Source organism: Culicoides brevitarsis, chromosome 2 (genome assembly GCF_036172545.1).
Source record: "Culicoides brevitarsis isolate CSIRO-B50_1 chromosome 2, AGI_CSIRO_Cbre_v1, whole genome shotgun sequence".
Lineage (NCBI taxonomy): Eukaryota > Metazoa > Arthropoda > Insecta > Diptera > Ceratopogonidae > Culicoides > Culicoides brevitarsis.
The window spans coordinates 20,038,901-20,053,206 of NC_087086.1; the positions used below are offsets into that span (position 1 = coordinate 20,038,901).

At 28.1% G+C, this 14,306-nt stretch overlaps 1 protein-coding gene across 3 annotated transcripts; it reads right to left on the minus strand.

The window, feature by feature from the left end:
* Positions 1-629: 629 nt before the first annotated feature.
* On the minus strand, positions 630-13,278 carry LOC134830782 (sodium/potassium-transporting ATPase subunit beta-2-like). Of its 3 annotated transcripts, none has more exons than XM_063844361.1 (7): positions 9,712-9,800; positions 8,745-9,079; positions 4,182-4,322; positions 2,566-2,685; positions 2,211-2,503; positions 1,982-2,150; positions 638-1,913 (listed from the first exon to the last, which is right to left on the minus strand). In XM_063844361.1, the coding sequence occupies exons 2-7, from the start codon at positions 8,887-8,889 to the stop codon at positions 1,810-1,812; spliced, it is 972 nt and encodes a 323-aa protein (XP_063700431.1). In that variant the 5' UTR covers positions 8,890-9,079; positions 9,712-9,800; the 3' UTR covers positions 638-1,809. The 3 variants fall into 3 exon arrangements, with proteins under 3 accessions (XP_063700430.1, XP_063700431.1, XP_063700432.1); XM_063844362.1 differs by having other exon boundaries at positions 9,663-9,798; XM_063844360.1 differs by lacking the exons at positions 8,745-9,079; positions 9,712-9,800 and adding an exon at positions 12,902-13,278 and having other exon boundaries at positions 630-1,913.
* Positions 13,279-14,306: the final 1,028 nt, after the last annotated feature.

The window sequence follows — 14,306 nt, forward strand, 5'->3', positions numbered from 1 at the left end:
TTAGATTTTTTTCAAAAAAAACTTAAAAGTTTTATAAAAAAATATAAATTTCAAAATTTTTATCAATTAAATGACACAATTAAAATAAATAAATCAATTTTTATTTTTACCTTTTATGCTCAATTCAAAGGAAAATCTTAATAAAAAGGAAACCAAATTAAATTATTGCAGTTTATTAAAATTATTATTTTATTTAGAGAAAAAAATTAACCAAAGATGGTAGAAAATAATCTTATTATTTTTTTATTTTAAATTTAATTAATTTTTTTTAAATTTAATTCAATTTTTAATTTTAAAATTTTGAATGAACTCAAGAAAAAAAGAAAAAATTATTTTTGAAAAAAAATGCTGAAACTCTGAATTTTAATTTTGTAAATTCATTTTTTTTATATTTTGATTTTAAATAAATTTATATCTTGGGAGAAAAATCATTTTTTTTTATTTTTGACAAGATTTCGAATGAATCTTAATTTTTTTTTCAAAACCAAAAAAATCAAATCGAAAAGTAGAAATGGAAAATAAATAAAAGCCAACACATATTTCTTGACCGATTTTATATTTTATTTACATTCTATCTATTTTTCTTTACAATAAAATATAGCAGTTTTCAATCCTGTAGAAGGAAAAATTTAAAAGGTAAAATATTTTTCTTCTTATTTAATTTTTATATATTTTTTTCATAATTTTTTTTTATTTATTTTAAAAATATACTTTGCAAATTCTCTGGCCTGGTTTTCTTTTTGTACAATAGTATTATTTTTTTATTAAAATTTCTAACACAAAAATGGCTTGACTTTTTAATATTTTTAAATTTAGACAAGTAATTTTTAGAAAAGTTTATGAAAAATTTAGAACTAGAAATGTCTTTTTATTCGAATTTTTAATTATTTATTTTTTTTTTGTCTTTTTATTACAATTAAATTTAAAAATAAATATTTCGAGACAAAAGTAGGCCTTGAATAAACTTAGATATTGCTTTGATATTTGAACACCATTAAATATGAGGCACCGAACGGTGAGTATTTTTAAGTTAAAAAGAAAAATAAAAACAAGCAAAGCATTGTGTATAACTCTCCGGAAAAAAATAAAAGTTTTAACGCACGATATAATAAAATAAAATGATTTTCTTTTTTTTATCTTAAATTCTATATATTCTTCTTTTTTTCTACAACTAAATAGTACTGTACGTTTTGAGGCGTGAATCTTAGAACAAGAAACTGTTCTAAAAATGTTTTTGTTTTTATTATTCGTACTCTAAAGATTAACTTAAAACTACAAAAACAATACAGAAAGGTGCTCAAGGGAGCGTTTTATTTCCTATCTTGGCATTTTTTCCGTTTTTTATAAAGGATAAAGTGATTAACAAAGCAAAAAAAAATATTTAATCTGGATGCCAATATCAGATCGTTCGATTAAAAATAACGAAAAGACGAAAAAATAATAAAATCGCTTAAATGCTAACATTTTTTTTTTAAAAAGGTATTATATGTAAAAGACTTTGTAACATCATAATTGACGAGATTTTCTTCGCTTTCGTACATTTTTAAAATGAAATTCGTTTTGGAGATTCTTCTAAGAGATTCTGTGTATTAATAAAGAAAAAGAGACAAAAAAATGAGAATGTGATAACGGTAAAAGGACGAACAATAAATTTTAAAATAATAAATAACATTCATGGACAGCGTTAGTTACTAAAGTTGCCGTGCACTAAAGTTGCCGAGTGTTCGTAAACAACGACGTAAGATAATCTTCTTGCTGCATACTGAAGTATTTAGTAGAGAGAGAGAGAGTGAGAGTTGGAGTGACTTCTTAATCAATCATCAATTCAAAGTGAACGGAACCTATTCTGTCAGCTCTGTCGTGTTTAATATTGTGAGCCCAAGCCTTGCATTCAACATTGATGATGATGCCTCCTATTTAACGGAAATTTAAACAAAATTAACATTTTTTTTCGCGAAATTTGAGCTTCAAAGATACTTACGAACTGGTCTTTCAAAATGTACGGCAACCAATGGACTCAAATATCCCTCTGAGTTCTCGAATGGATAGAAATATCCGGGGAATCCGCGACGTGGGTAATACTTGACTGGACCAATATTCTCAATATCAGCTGGATTCTCACCTTCGCATGACACCCAAATCGTGTTCAACTAAAAAAAATTATTAAATTTAATTAAAAAATTTAAAAAAAATCAAGAAAAATTCCTTACAGCTGGCCTTTCTGTCTTTTCGATTCCCTTGATGTGTTCTTTAAGTTCATTTGGCATTTTGTCTGGCAGTTTGTCGGATTCATTGTAGAATTCTGGAATCCATCCGTAGATTTTATTCAACTTCAAGAAGATGCACGGGGCACTGCGATGGTAGTTGTAGTTGTTTTCTTGCGTGCATGGTGCCCAATTTTTGATGTCGACGTCGCACACTTGGCCAGCTGGTGGTGGAGAAGTGTAATCGCAGTTGTAGATGTTTTGACCACGACCAGGGGTCAAACCGGGTGTTTTGTAGACTGAAAAATTTAAAAAAAAATTAAAAAGTGTTCTTCAGAACAAAATATCGAGAAAAATTCACCTTCTAAAAATTCATTCAACGATTCTGTCCAGTGTTTGAAGTTTTCCTTGTCAGTGCCGCGATACCAAATCAGTGTACTTTCCACATTATCATCTGGAGGCAATGGTCGAAAACCGAGACCTGAAATAGTTTTGCAAAGAAAAAATAGATTTAGAATAAATTTCAATTAATTAACACTGCGGGGAGTCAATTTATGACACGATTTGCATGTTTTGTGGTTAAGGAATTTCCTTCGATCGTGATTTTGAGGCATGGTTACTGTCGTAGGTTGGATAATTTATGAAAATCTATTCTACAATGATACAAATTATTTCTATCAGAGGTAATAAAAAGCATCCGTTGCATTAAAATAGCAACAAAATATGTCGATCTAAGAGTTTCTGTGAATTGCTTTCAGAGATTCAATTGAAAATCTGAAGCTTTTAATGTTCAAAAAGCCGTTTTTGAATAATATAAAATTTTAAAACTGTGAAATATAAATAAAAACTTGCAAATTTCATAAAAAAATTAGCTTATTTTCTCATGATTTCACTTTTAGTTACTCATTTCTAAGAACTGAAGTAAAAAAAAACACAATTAAAATAAAATTATTATGAGAAAATACTTTGTTGAAATAAACAGTAAAGCAGCGTTTGCAGTTCTTATCTGAAAAATGTCTTTTTGTTATTAAGCTAAGCACGTTTTGGTAACGAAAATCATTTTTAAAAATATTTTAATTTTTTAAAAATTTTATTTAATTTATTTATTTTATTTTTGCTATAAATTTTTTAGTTTTTAATTTTTTCTAAATTTTTATTTTTTAATAATTTTTAAATTTTTTTTCTCAACTAGGTACATATTTTAAAATTTTATTTTTTTATTATTATTTTATTCGTTTTTTTTTTATAAAAAGTGAATTGATTTTTTTCTTTATTCAAAATAAAAAAAGTGACTCTTGAAAAACTGATAAATTATCACCAAAATGATGAATTTTTATGGAAATTCTTTCTTAAAGGATTTTTAAAAGCTAATAATTTTGAAGTGAATTAAAAAAAATATTTCTTTTAATTTTTTTTTTAAATGTTAACTCTTAAATTGTAAAATAATTTCTTTCGATTAACTTTTTCTTTTCTTTTGATAATTTTTAACCCTTTACTTTAATATTTTTCATAATTTTACATTCAAATTGTTAGAAAAAAATAATTTGTAGCATAGAAAAATTTAAAAACATTTTTTGTGATTTTTTTTTCATATTTTTACTTATAAAAACCTTATTTTGCTCCCCATTTAATTTTTTTAAAATTATGAACATTGTTATTTTGTTTAATATCGAACGCCCTATTATCACTTTAAAACATGTCATTATTTTCCCATTAATCCGCTTAGCGGGTCAACCTTTTTTGTAATAAAACAATAGCAATTTTTAGTATTACTTAATTTAATTTGTACCATTCTCATGTACTACTGCGACCATTTGAAAGGACAAATGCATCTAACGCGTCGAGACAAAAAATGCAAATCAGGTAATTCTACAAAAAAAAAACTACAACGCGACATTGCATTGCGCGAATGATTGATCGACAAGTCGTGACGATATTTTAATGATTTGTTGCAACTGTTTAAAAAAAGAGTCTTACCTGGATTTGTTCCTATGAGCGATTGGTCTAATTTCCATTTTGGTATTCTGGGGTCCAACGTTTGGAAGAACACCCACATACAAACGGCTACTAGGGCTGCTAAGCATCCATAAAATACTGTGTAAAATATGCCAATTTTTGCTGAAATGAGAAAAAAAGCGGAGAATTCGGATTAAAAATTTTTGTCATAACAAATCGTCGCATAGACGCGAGTAGAACGAAACACGGAGGAAACTATCAATAAAATATCTCGCATAAAATTTTTTTGTGCTTATTATTTAATTCAGTCAAGGTGGACGCAATTGATGACTTATTTTTATGTTTTTTTTTCTCTATTTACTGAATCAGAACAACAACACAAGGTGCATAAATTTCTATGAATGTCAATGTTGAACCAGTTGTTCGAGTGCGTCATGTCGTCGAGAACGAAACTCGAAATGAGTAAGAGTTAATTTAATTGTAGCGATTTCTTCATTCACCGAGAGCAGAATCAGAATGTAGTTAAAAATGTATCTCTCTGCCGCTATAAACATAAATTAATGACAAACATATAGAACGCAAGATAAATAAAATGTGTGACCTCTGATGTCAAATTTTTTTTATTGGCTGCTTTTAGTGTGGTGTGCATGCTCTTAATGCAATAAAAAAGTTCAAACGCGTGTTAATCCACTCACTTTCTCTCGACTTGGAGACAGAATTTCTTTTTAAAAAATAATTCTGGTTAAAATTTTTCAATAAATTATGAATTTTTGGATCATTTCCGAGTTTTTAAATTTACAATTCTCAAAAAATCCACACAAAAATTGTAATTGAATGACATCCAAATCCGCAATAAATCGTCGTTTAGTACAAAAAGTACGTTTTTTTGAATCTAACATAACAATAAATTGCATTTGTTGTTATTATTACATCATCCATTGAACGAAAAAATAAAATCGGCTTGACAAATAAAACGAATCAGCGAATTACAGAAAAAAAACTCTTTTATCTTCCTCATACAAACTAATTTAATGCTCAACGACTCAATTTAGTGCGAGCAATACATCATTCTGATAGCCACTGCCAGCGACGATTTAAAACAAAAGGGGCCGCAAAAAATGTAGATTAGAATTGGAACAACAGAAAAAAAAGTTCAAGGGTAGTGTGGAATAGTTTTTTTTCGTTTTTATTTACTTATCAGTCCCTCGAAAAAAAAATTCTGGTCTAGGAGTGAAAGTAAAGGTAGTCAAGGATACGGATTGCAGGGAAACATTGCACGTGAGTGACTCATTGACTACTGACGTGTGGTTTGTAAAAGGACATCAGACAGACGTTGCATGACAGGGAAGGTCAATAAACTTGCAAGTAGTGGAAAACAAGGGAACAACAGGTAAACAAAGAAATGTAATAAAAAGTGATTTTTTTTCGCTAGGAGAGGCTAAAAAAAAATATTGAATGTTCCAATTTAGACGAAAAAAAAGTACGTTTAGATCAAAACAATGATCAAAATTATTTTAACTCAATTTTATAAAAAAAAATCTGAAGGAACTTTTAATATCGAGTATCTGAAACGTAAAATAACTCTCAAATTTTGATTTTGATAAAATTTTAAAATTATTATTTTTTTAACTTTTTCCAATTTTTATTAAAAAAAAAATTAAATTTTTTCTGATTGTAAAAAATATTTATTCATATGAATTTTCAAAATTAATGAAAAACAAAATTTGGAAAATTGTATTTATCGAGCTTTATTGATAATTCTTTAATATTTAGAAGGCCTGCGAGATCGAAAATATTTTTAATTTTTGGATCGGCCTGAACTTTAGCATGACATAATAGAACATATTAGAGACTCTTGTTGAATATCAGGTCAGCATTCAGTCTTATTATCAATTTTATAACAAGTTTTTCTACTTCTAGGTACTTTTCCACACGTAAATCACTCTACGGAAGTCAATTTATTCATTTTTTGAATATTCATTGACTTAGAACCTGGTATCCTAACCACTAGACAATATGGGAATATTCTTTAATTTTTTTTGCAAACTAATGAGAGTGACAAAATAAATAGTTTTTCTCATTATTTTAAAAAAATATGATCTTATCACGTAATGAAATTTAATTTATTACATATTTATTTTTTTTAAATTCACTTTTAAAGTCGATAAAATCTTATCGGGCTGAAAACAGGCAGAAAACCAAAAATAAATTTAAAAAAAAGAAAACTTTTGGCCATTAATTTAATTTTAAATTTTAAAAAATAAATAAATTAAAATTTCAAGAACTTCTAATTTTAACATTTCTTATCAATTATTTTTAAATTGTTGAATTAATTTAGGTATTTTAACTAATTTTTTTGTTAACTTTTAGTTAAAATTTGAAATGACAACAATAATCGTTTAATTTTTTCTTCTTTTCCTATTTTATTAAAAAAACCGTTGAGAAAAAAAAATAATTAAATTTAATCGCCTTAGTATTCCATAATAATATTTACAATCCTTCCTTGCATGCAGATTTCTCGATTTCACGACATAAAAAAAAGTACAATCCATTCCTTTTAACATATATTTACATGACAACGCACCAGACAGACGTCATAGACCTTCAAGTCAGATCACCGAAGGAGGTCACTTGAATTTGTTTCGTTATTTTCGAATAATTTGTCATCTTTTTTCGCAATTCATCCAGAATTTTCTTTTCGTCTCTTTCTATTTACTTTATTCAAGTCAATAAACTTGGACTAAGATTATCACATATTTGCATCAATTTTGCAACTACGACGCGACACTCATGCAATCAATTAACTCTTCAATAATCGCCTCGTTAACACGCGCAATCATACCGCACCTACTTTCCATTGTTTACAGTCCCATTCAATGCATTCATTCATTCATTGACGCACAATTAGTCGCACACGGGATAATTTGACATTCGTCTCGGGTTTTATTTTCTGGAAAACGTCCATTTATTCGTTCAACTCGTTAGTCGGTGATGTATATTTCGATAAAATAAATAAATATTTTGCCACCTAATCAAACAACGTTCATTTTATTTTTTTTTTTGGAACCACTTGAGAAATTTTTCGGATCCATCCAGACACAGACAAAAATTTTATATAATAAAAAACCTAATTTAAACTATTTTTCAAGGTTCTGCATGAAAATCATAGACAGATTTAACATTCGTGAGCGTTTATTTTAGGCAGACCAATGAGAATTTAACGACAATTTTTCTATAACATGTGATTTTCGTACTCCGTACTGTGTTTTTCCTCTGTTTGTTGCGGTTTTGTTCCTACACGTTAATAATTACTAGCAGCAAAAAAAAATTGAATAATTAATTATTCGAAAAATTAAACATCGCAGGAGGACACACAAGAACACACTTTAGAAAAAAATATTAATAATAAATAATAAAACGCTTCAAATTATTGGCAATCCGTAACGTCGTCGTCTTATCTATTTTTAAATGTCGTGTGAGAACATTTTTCTAATCAGAAGCAACGGAGCCGATCAAAATATACGAGAGAAAAAATTAATATCTGAAGTTCACCAAAATGTGCTGAATAAACAAATAAAAATAGAAAAATTTTGTTTGTTACGAAAAAAATGAAATGAAATAAAACTGAACATGATCATGAGACTAAAGTGGGTGTCAGTCGCTGCTACCACACTTTTACATCATTAGAGCGATATTGCAAATATAAATATTTTTTTTTTGATGATGCTGATGATGAGTTGCATTGTGCCAAGAAGAGATTTTTCGCTCGTTCGAATGTTTTGTCTATGCGAGAACATGACGTCAAAATGCATTTTGTGACTTATGTAAGTTATGACATATTTTTGCATGTTTAAACAGATTTTTTTTTCTAATTAGATTATTTGATTTACAATCAATGCTAGTGATTGACGTTGTCTTAAGTACCACTTTTAATCTTGTTAAACGAGCATTAAAAGTGTCTCTGGTTAATGACACTTGCTGACAAAAGAAACGTCTTGTTAGAATTTCTCCAGCAACTCTGTTTATGTTTTTTACCTGTATTAGTTAGCGGCCGCCACACCTGTCGTCATTTGTATTGGAACGACTTTCGTGTGTATTGGTGTTCGTTATTTATTTGAGTGAAATTTTTATAACGATTACTTAACTCATCATGTTTAAGTGAGTGACGCATGCTTTTTTGATGACTTTTTCTATATTTTTAATAAATAATGATTTTTTACGGATTTTTGTTTTTAAATTAATAAGCAATTTTTTAAAAAAATTTCAGACAAAACATTTTTTTTTTGCTTTTAAGACATTTTTTTTAATTATAAATTTATTCTGGAATTCACCGGTTCCAGAAAAAAATGAAAAAATTAATTCAAAAAGTTCTATGGAATGTCGCTTAGTTTGATTCTCTTTCTTCTATGACACACAGTCGCCTCAAAAAAACGATATTTTTAGACAAAGAATGCAACGTTCAAAAAATTCATCTTTCACAAATAAAACTAGGCAAACAAACATTTCTCCATCGAAAATCATTATTCGTCAATTAACGCTTTTTAGCACCTCTGAAACTCTCTTTCGCACGATGTAATGACTTACCCCAGGAGGTTCCTGATCTGCCAAGTACTGTGCCCTCTCTCGAGTTGTATAAAAATTTATGGAACGGAATCGGGTCTGGTTTTCGTCGCACGAAGAATTGATCCTCTTCAACGATGGGCGATGTAGGTGCCTTATGTTTAGACATTTTTGATCACTTTTTTATTATTATTTTTTTTTTAATTACAACTAATTGATTTTCGGAGTAAGTAAGTCACTTTCAGAGTAAGGTCATTTGCTCGGATCTTTTTTTCTGTATTTATTTATTTATTTTTTTTTTATTGATGTATAAATATTTGTTGATCGCAGCGCAACTAACGACACTTCAACTGTGAGGACTGTGTGTCGAAAAAATTTTTTGAATTAATAATTATGTAATTGTTGAATTTTTTTTATTACAGAAACGAAGAAGAAATGCACTAGAAGAAGAGGATTTTTGCTGAATTTTTCCCAATTTATTTTCTCTATTTATTTTTCTCATCGAACACAGGGCAGAAAAAAAGCAAAACAACAACAACTCAGAGGCACTCTTTCTCGCGTTTTGTTGTGTATGGCGTTGGCCCAATTTCTGTACTGCTTCTTATTATTTTTATTTGATATTTTTGTTATTAAGAGAAGACAAATAATATACACGACGCGGTGGTGGAAAAACGCGAGGACAGCAAATTAAACAAATTTTATTTTTATCATCATCTGATTTTGAGAATAATTATTTAATTTTAGCGAGAAATGTTATAAAAATATGTAATGTTTAACGACGATGTCGACGACGAACACGTTATAGAGAGACGCTATGCCGTGTACGATCTGTACGAACGATCCATAGGTGACCCGCCCAAAATATTAAGTCGACTATTTTTCTAGATATTTTCACAAAAATCCACGACTCTTAGCACATTTCTGGCACTTTTCCGTTCTTACGTGACAAATTCTTGTCAGAAGGGACGACAAATGTCGCACTTTTCACTACCTTTTTGGCGAAACAATTGAACACACTTTTATATCCACTCGTCTCGAACGACCACGGACAAAATATAGATACCGTCTAAACAAGTCCTCGATCAACAAGAAACTACCTTAACAGTGTTTTGAGTGAGTGAATGATATCGTTACGCACACACTGCCAAACGAGGCACACAAAAAACCAGTTTACACGATTGTGTGATGGTGTTGAAGCAAGAATCGTATAAAAAACGTAAAGAAGGGTGGAACGAAGTATTAATTAACGACCTTTTCTTCTTCGTCTTCCACTTGACTCTCATTTTGGATCTAATTCAATGAAAAATTAATGAAACAAAATCAAATGTGATGTTCGGTAATACTTGAAGACCCCTTCTTTGGAGCAACAATGCCGCATCAGCGCATAAGTAAACAAGTAGTATTTTCGTTAAGTAGTATGTGCCATGAATTCCCAAGTATTTTCAGGTAACAAGGAGCGGATTCCAGTTTAATTCATAATTTTTTCCGATTATAACCGTTGTTTCTCTTATGAAATTCCGCATTTTTCAGCGCAAGAGATTCATTGAACAGCTGCTTCTCACTTAATTTTCTATAATTACAACACATGAATCATATTTAATTCTGTAATTGTGGTAGTAGTTTCGTGTATTGTTTGTGTCTGTATTTAACCACGGAATTCTCGCGCTGAATTAAAACTATTTTAAATAATGAGATATATTACCGTAAAGTTTTTGGTTGGATGAGAAAAAAACAACTTGTTGAATTTTATTTCATCTATTTGCTCAAAAGTATTTTTTATTTTCCAGATTATGGAGTTTTTTGAAGAGAATGGAGGTTCTGAAGAGATTTTTCTCCTAATTAATTAAAATAAAATAAAAATAAATCAAAATAAAACTTTCTTTGAAACATTAAAAATTAATGAAATTGTTTACATTAAAATCTAAAGCTCAAGTTAGAGTTATTCAAAATCAATAATGAGTATAGTAGAATTTTTTGTTCAAAAAGATGTAATTAAAAAAGATTTCAAGAATTCTTAAATTGACATTGAAAGTTTAGAAGAATAGTTATTTATTTTTTAAAATAATTATAAAATGAAATCTTAATAAAAATATCTTTTGCAATTAAAATTTCTATAAAAGATAATAAATTAAATAAATTTAATTATATTTAATTTTTTTATTTTAATTTTTATTTACCTAATTATTCTAAATTAACTAAATTTTTCTAAATTTATAAAAAATCGTTGATAAAAGATGAGTCATATTTATTTTATTAACATGTTTGATCAATTCTTGAGAACGTTTCTATTATTTTCTATTTGATTTTCCTTCTATCATATCGTTATTTTAGTTGTACAAGCAACTTGCATTGGCAATAAAACGTTTTTTAAATGTTTAATCCGTTTTTATTAGGATTGTAATTAAAAACAACTGTGAATTTACCCTCAATTAAGTAATCCCTCTGCAATTGTTGAAGGTTACAAAATGTACGGGGTGAAATACTTCAAAGTCAAAAGCATTAAAAGCGACAAAAAAGTTTATTTGTTGGTGTTTCATGCATATTAACACAACATTTGTTTTTTTCTTTTTTTATGATCAACATTAGATCTTGAAACATATTTTCGATTAATTAAAAAAATTAATTAATTAAAGAAAATATTATGGATTTTCTCCTACTCAAATTATTTATAAAATTCTCAGAAATTTCTTTAATTTTATAAATTTAATAAATCCCAAAATTTTTTTCATGAAATTATGCAAAATCTTAAAATTCATATGAAAATAATAAACCTAAATAAGAATAAATTTAAAAAAAAAAAACAAACTTAGATATTTTTATTTATTTTTTTTTTTGTATTTTTTTCAATTATTTATTTTTAATTGAATACCTCAAATTTTAAGTTTATGAACAATTCATTTTGTCATAAAAAAATACGAATATCGAGTTGAGGAAAAGTACATTTTAATAAATCATTTTTGAAAAATGACAAATTTTTAAAAATGTAAAAAAAAAAACAAATAATTTTTTAATTTAATCTATTAATTATTTAGTTATTAAAAATATTCAGTAAATATTACAAATTTTCTTTAAAATGAAGGAAAATAAGAAAACTTAAAAAAATATATTTTTTATTTGTTTTCCAAAAAAAAAAAAAAAATATTATTTAGCATTAAAATCTCGTTCTACTTCTCCTAATAAAAAAAGCAAATTTCTCATCTCACACCATCTCTCTAATGACGTGTTGATCTGAATAATAAAGTAATTTAAAAATAAATAAAAACTACAAAACACAAAAAGGATTTCAACCCAATGACACCCTCTCAACAACCCTAAGTAAAAACTTTCATGAAAAAAATAAAAATTCAAATTTTTCATTATTAAATTCGACTCGTTCTCCTTTCATACTCGACAAAAAAATAAAACACAAGAACAAAAAGCAAGTAGTAGGAACGGAATTTTATGACTACGTTATGCGCAAAAATTTAAATTTACTGCACATGCGCAGTTAGTAGTACTTTTTCATTCATAACGCACTTCTTTCATTTGGTACGGAGAAGAAAGCATCATTAAAACACATTATTTTACATATACGCATCAAAAGAGCAGACAAAAGGGAGTTTTTTGTATGTGTTCCCTCGTCAGTAGGTCAAACAAAGGAATTTTTACACACATCTCCAGATAATAAATGCGTATTTGCGGGAATTTTACATGCATGGAATAAAATTGAACGCATTTTTCATTTATATATTTTTTTTAAGAAATGTTCGAAGAAATGCGTTTTTTAAAAAAGTTTTTAATGATTGTTTAAAGTTTTTTTAATGAATGACATAACCTGTTGATAAGGTCATTTTAATCTTCAAAAGGTCATTTTTCGTATTTTCTAAAAATATATTTTTTTAAAATTTCACAGCATTTCATAACAAAAAAAGTAATGAATGAACTTTCTAATGAATAAAAAGTGAGACATTTTTTGATAACCTTTTTGAACTAAAAATCGCGATTTACTTGAAGAAATCTCTCAATGGACATAGACAATTACAAAAATCTGCTTGAGTACCTAATTGAAGAAATTTCGAAAAATTAAATTGTCCTTCAAAAGATTTTCTGTGGAGATTTTTGCGTAATTTCCCGTCAATTTGACTTTATTAACGAAGAAACTTTCGTCATTCATTTTTTTTCGTGATGAATTTAATACTTACACCAACTGGCAGCATCACGTCCACAAAATTCCTTTTCCTTGTGATTCCAAATAAATTTCCTAAACGACTCGCTAGTCGTCATGGTAATCTCCTCTTGAGGTATATAATACTGTTGGAAACGGTCAAACGGCTCCTCATGATGTCGTGGCATTTTTTTAGATTTTTATTTTTTTTTCTGGAGTTATTATTTCAAATTTTTTTTAATTTTTCTGATTTAATTTTTTTTTAAATATTTTTTATTAATTATTTTTTTAACATTTATTTTGAGATATTTTCCACACTTTTCCACACACCAAGATTTTTTCCGTTTTTTTTTTGCTTCAATTCGCTTAGCAGAGTAGTTAAAGACCGCGCGCACGAACAAGACACGTTTTATCCCGTCGAGATCAGCGAAATATCTGGATTAGAATTTCTTTGTTAATACCAACATTGCTTGGTCAATCGCGCACTTAATATTTAATTTAACTCGTCTATGAGCACATAATTTACGTATGTGTGTCTCGCGTTTGTCGTGCGTGTTTCTGTCGGTAGGTACAGCACACAAGAGAATGAATTAGAGAGCACTGCTGTTTTTGGTTGGTTGTTTGATATAAGGATGTTCATCACGTGCTCGCTATTTGAACGGAGTTTTAAATTATCTTAAATTTTTAGTCGAAAAAATTAAAAAAAAAAATTTTTTTCGTTCTAAAAATGCGAATTAAACAAATTTTATTGTAAAAAATTGACAATATATCGAACGAACAAGAGAGAATTACACAAAAAAAAATCAGTGTTCCAACACAACAAAAGAATTTGAGTAACAATCAATGATAATGCCTGCATTTGCACGCGGTGGCGCGTACGCGTCTCTCACATGTCATAAATAACGGTTGCTCAAAAAAAAAAAATGTTGATATATGACGCGAACAAAGTATTAATCTACATAATAAAAGATTGAATAATTTGCTTTTTGAAAACGATTGCATTTAATTTAACAACTCACATAAAATTTATTTGATTCATTGTGATAACAGAAGTCAAGTCGGAAAAAAATCCGAGTTTTTTCACCTAGATCCATGTAAGGCTCGAACGGGGTAAAGGCCGACTTTTGTTCTGATTTTTTTTTTTCAAATGCATAAAAAACCACAAAAATATTTCGTACAAGTAACGAACTTGCTTGTTATCTAATAAAAGTTTATATCATCACGTTAATTTGAACTGTAATTTGATGATTATGCCCGCGCACAGTAGCTTCTATTCTATGATGAATGAGGTGAGATTATTTCGGCCCAGCAGATACATTTATGATCAATTCAGGGACATTTCAATCTGACCAAGCTCGAGCTTTGCCACAATTTTACATGAAATGCACTCGAAAAGTGCGGATATTTTTTCGAATTGTCGTGCAAGGTAAGAAATCGTCGAA

Bases quoted from the DNA above. Each gene is read 5' to 3' on its own strand.
- LOC134830782 (XM_063844360.1), bottom strand. From the start codon at position 13,052: ATGCCACGACATCATGAGGAGCCGTTTGACCGTTTCCAACAGTATTAT. The intron at 4,323-12,901 runs GTAAGTATTAAA...TTCTCATTTCAG, and splicing joins ACGTGATGCTGCCAGTTGGT to CAAAAATTGGCATATTTTAC. The intron at 2,504-2,565 runs GTGAATTTTTCT...TAAATTTTTCAG, and splicing joins GTTGAATGAATTTTTAGAAG to TCTACAAAACACCCGGTTTG.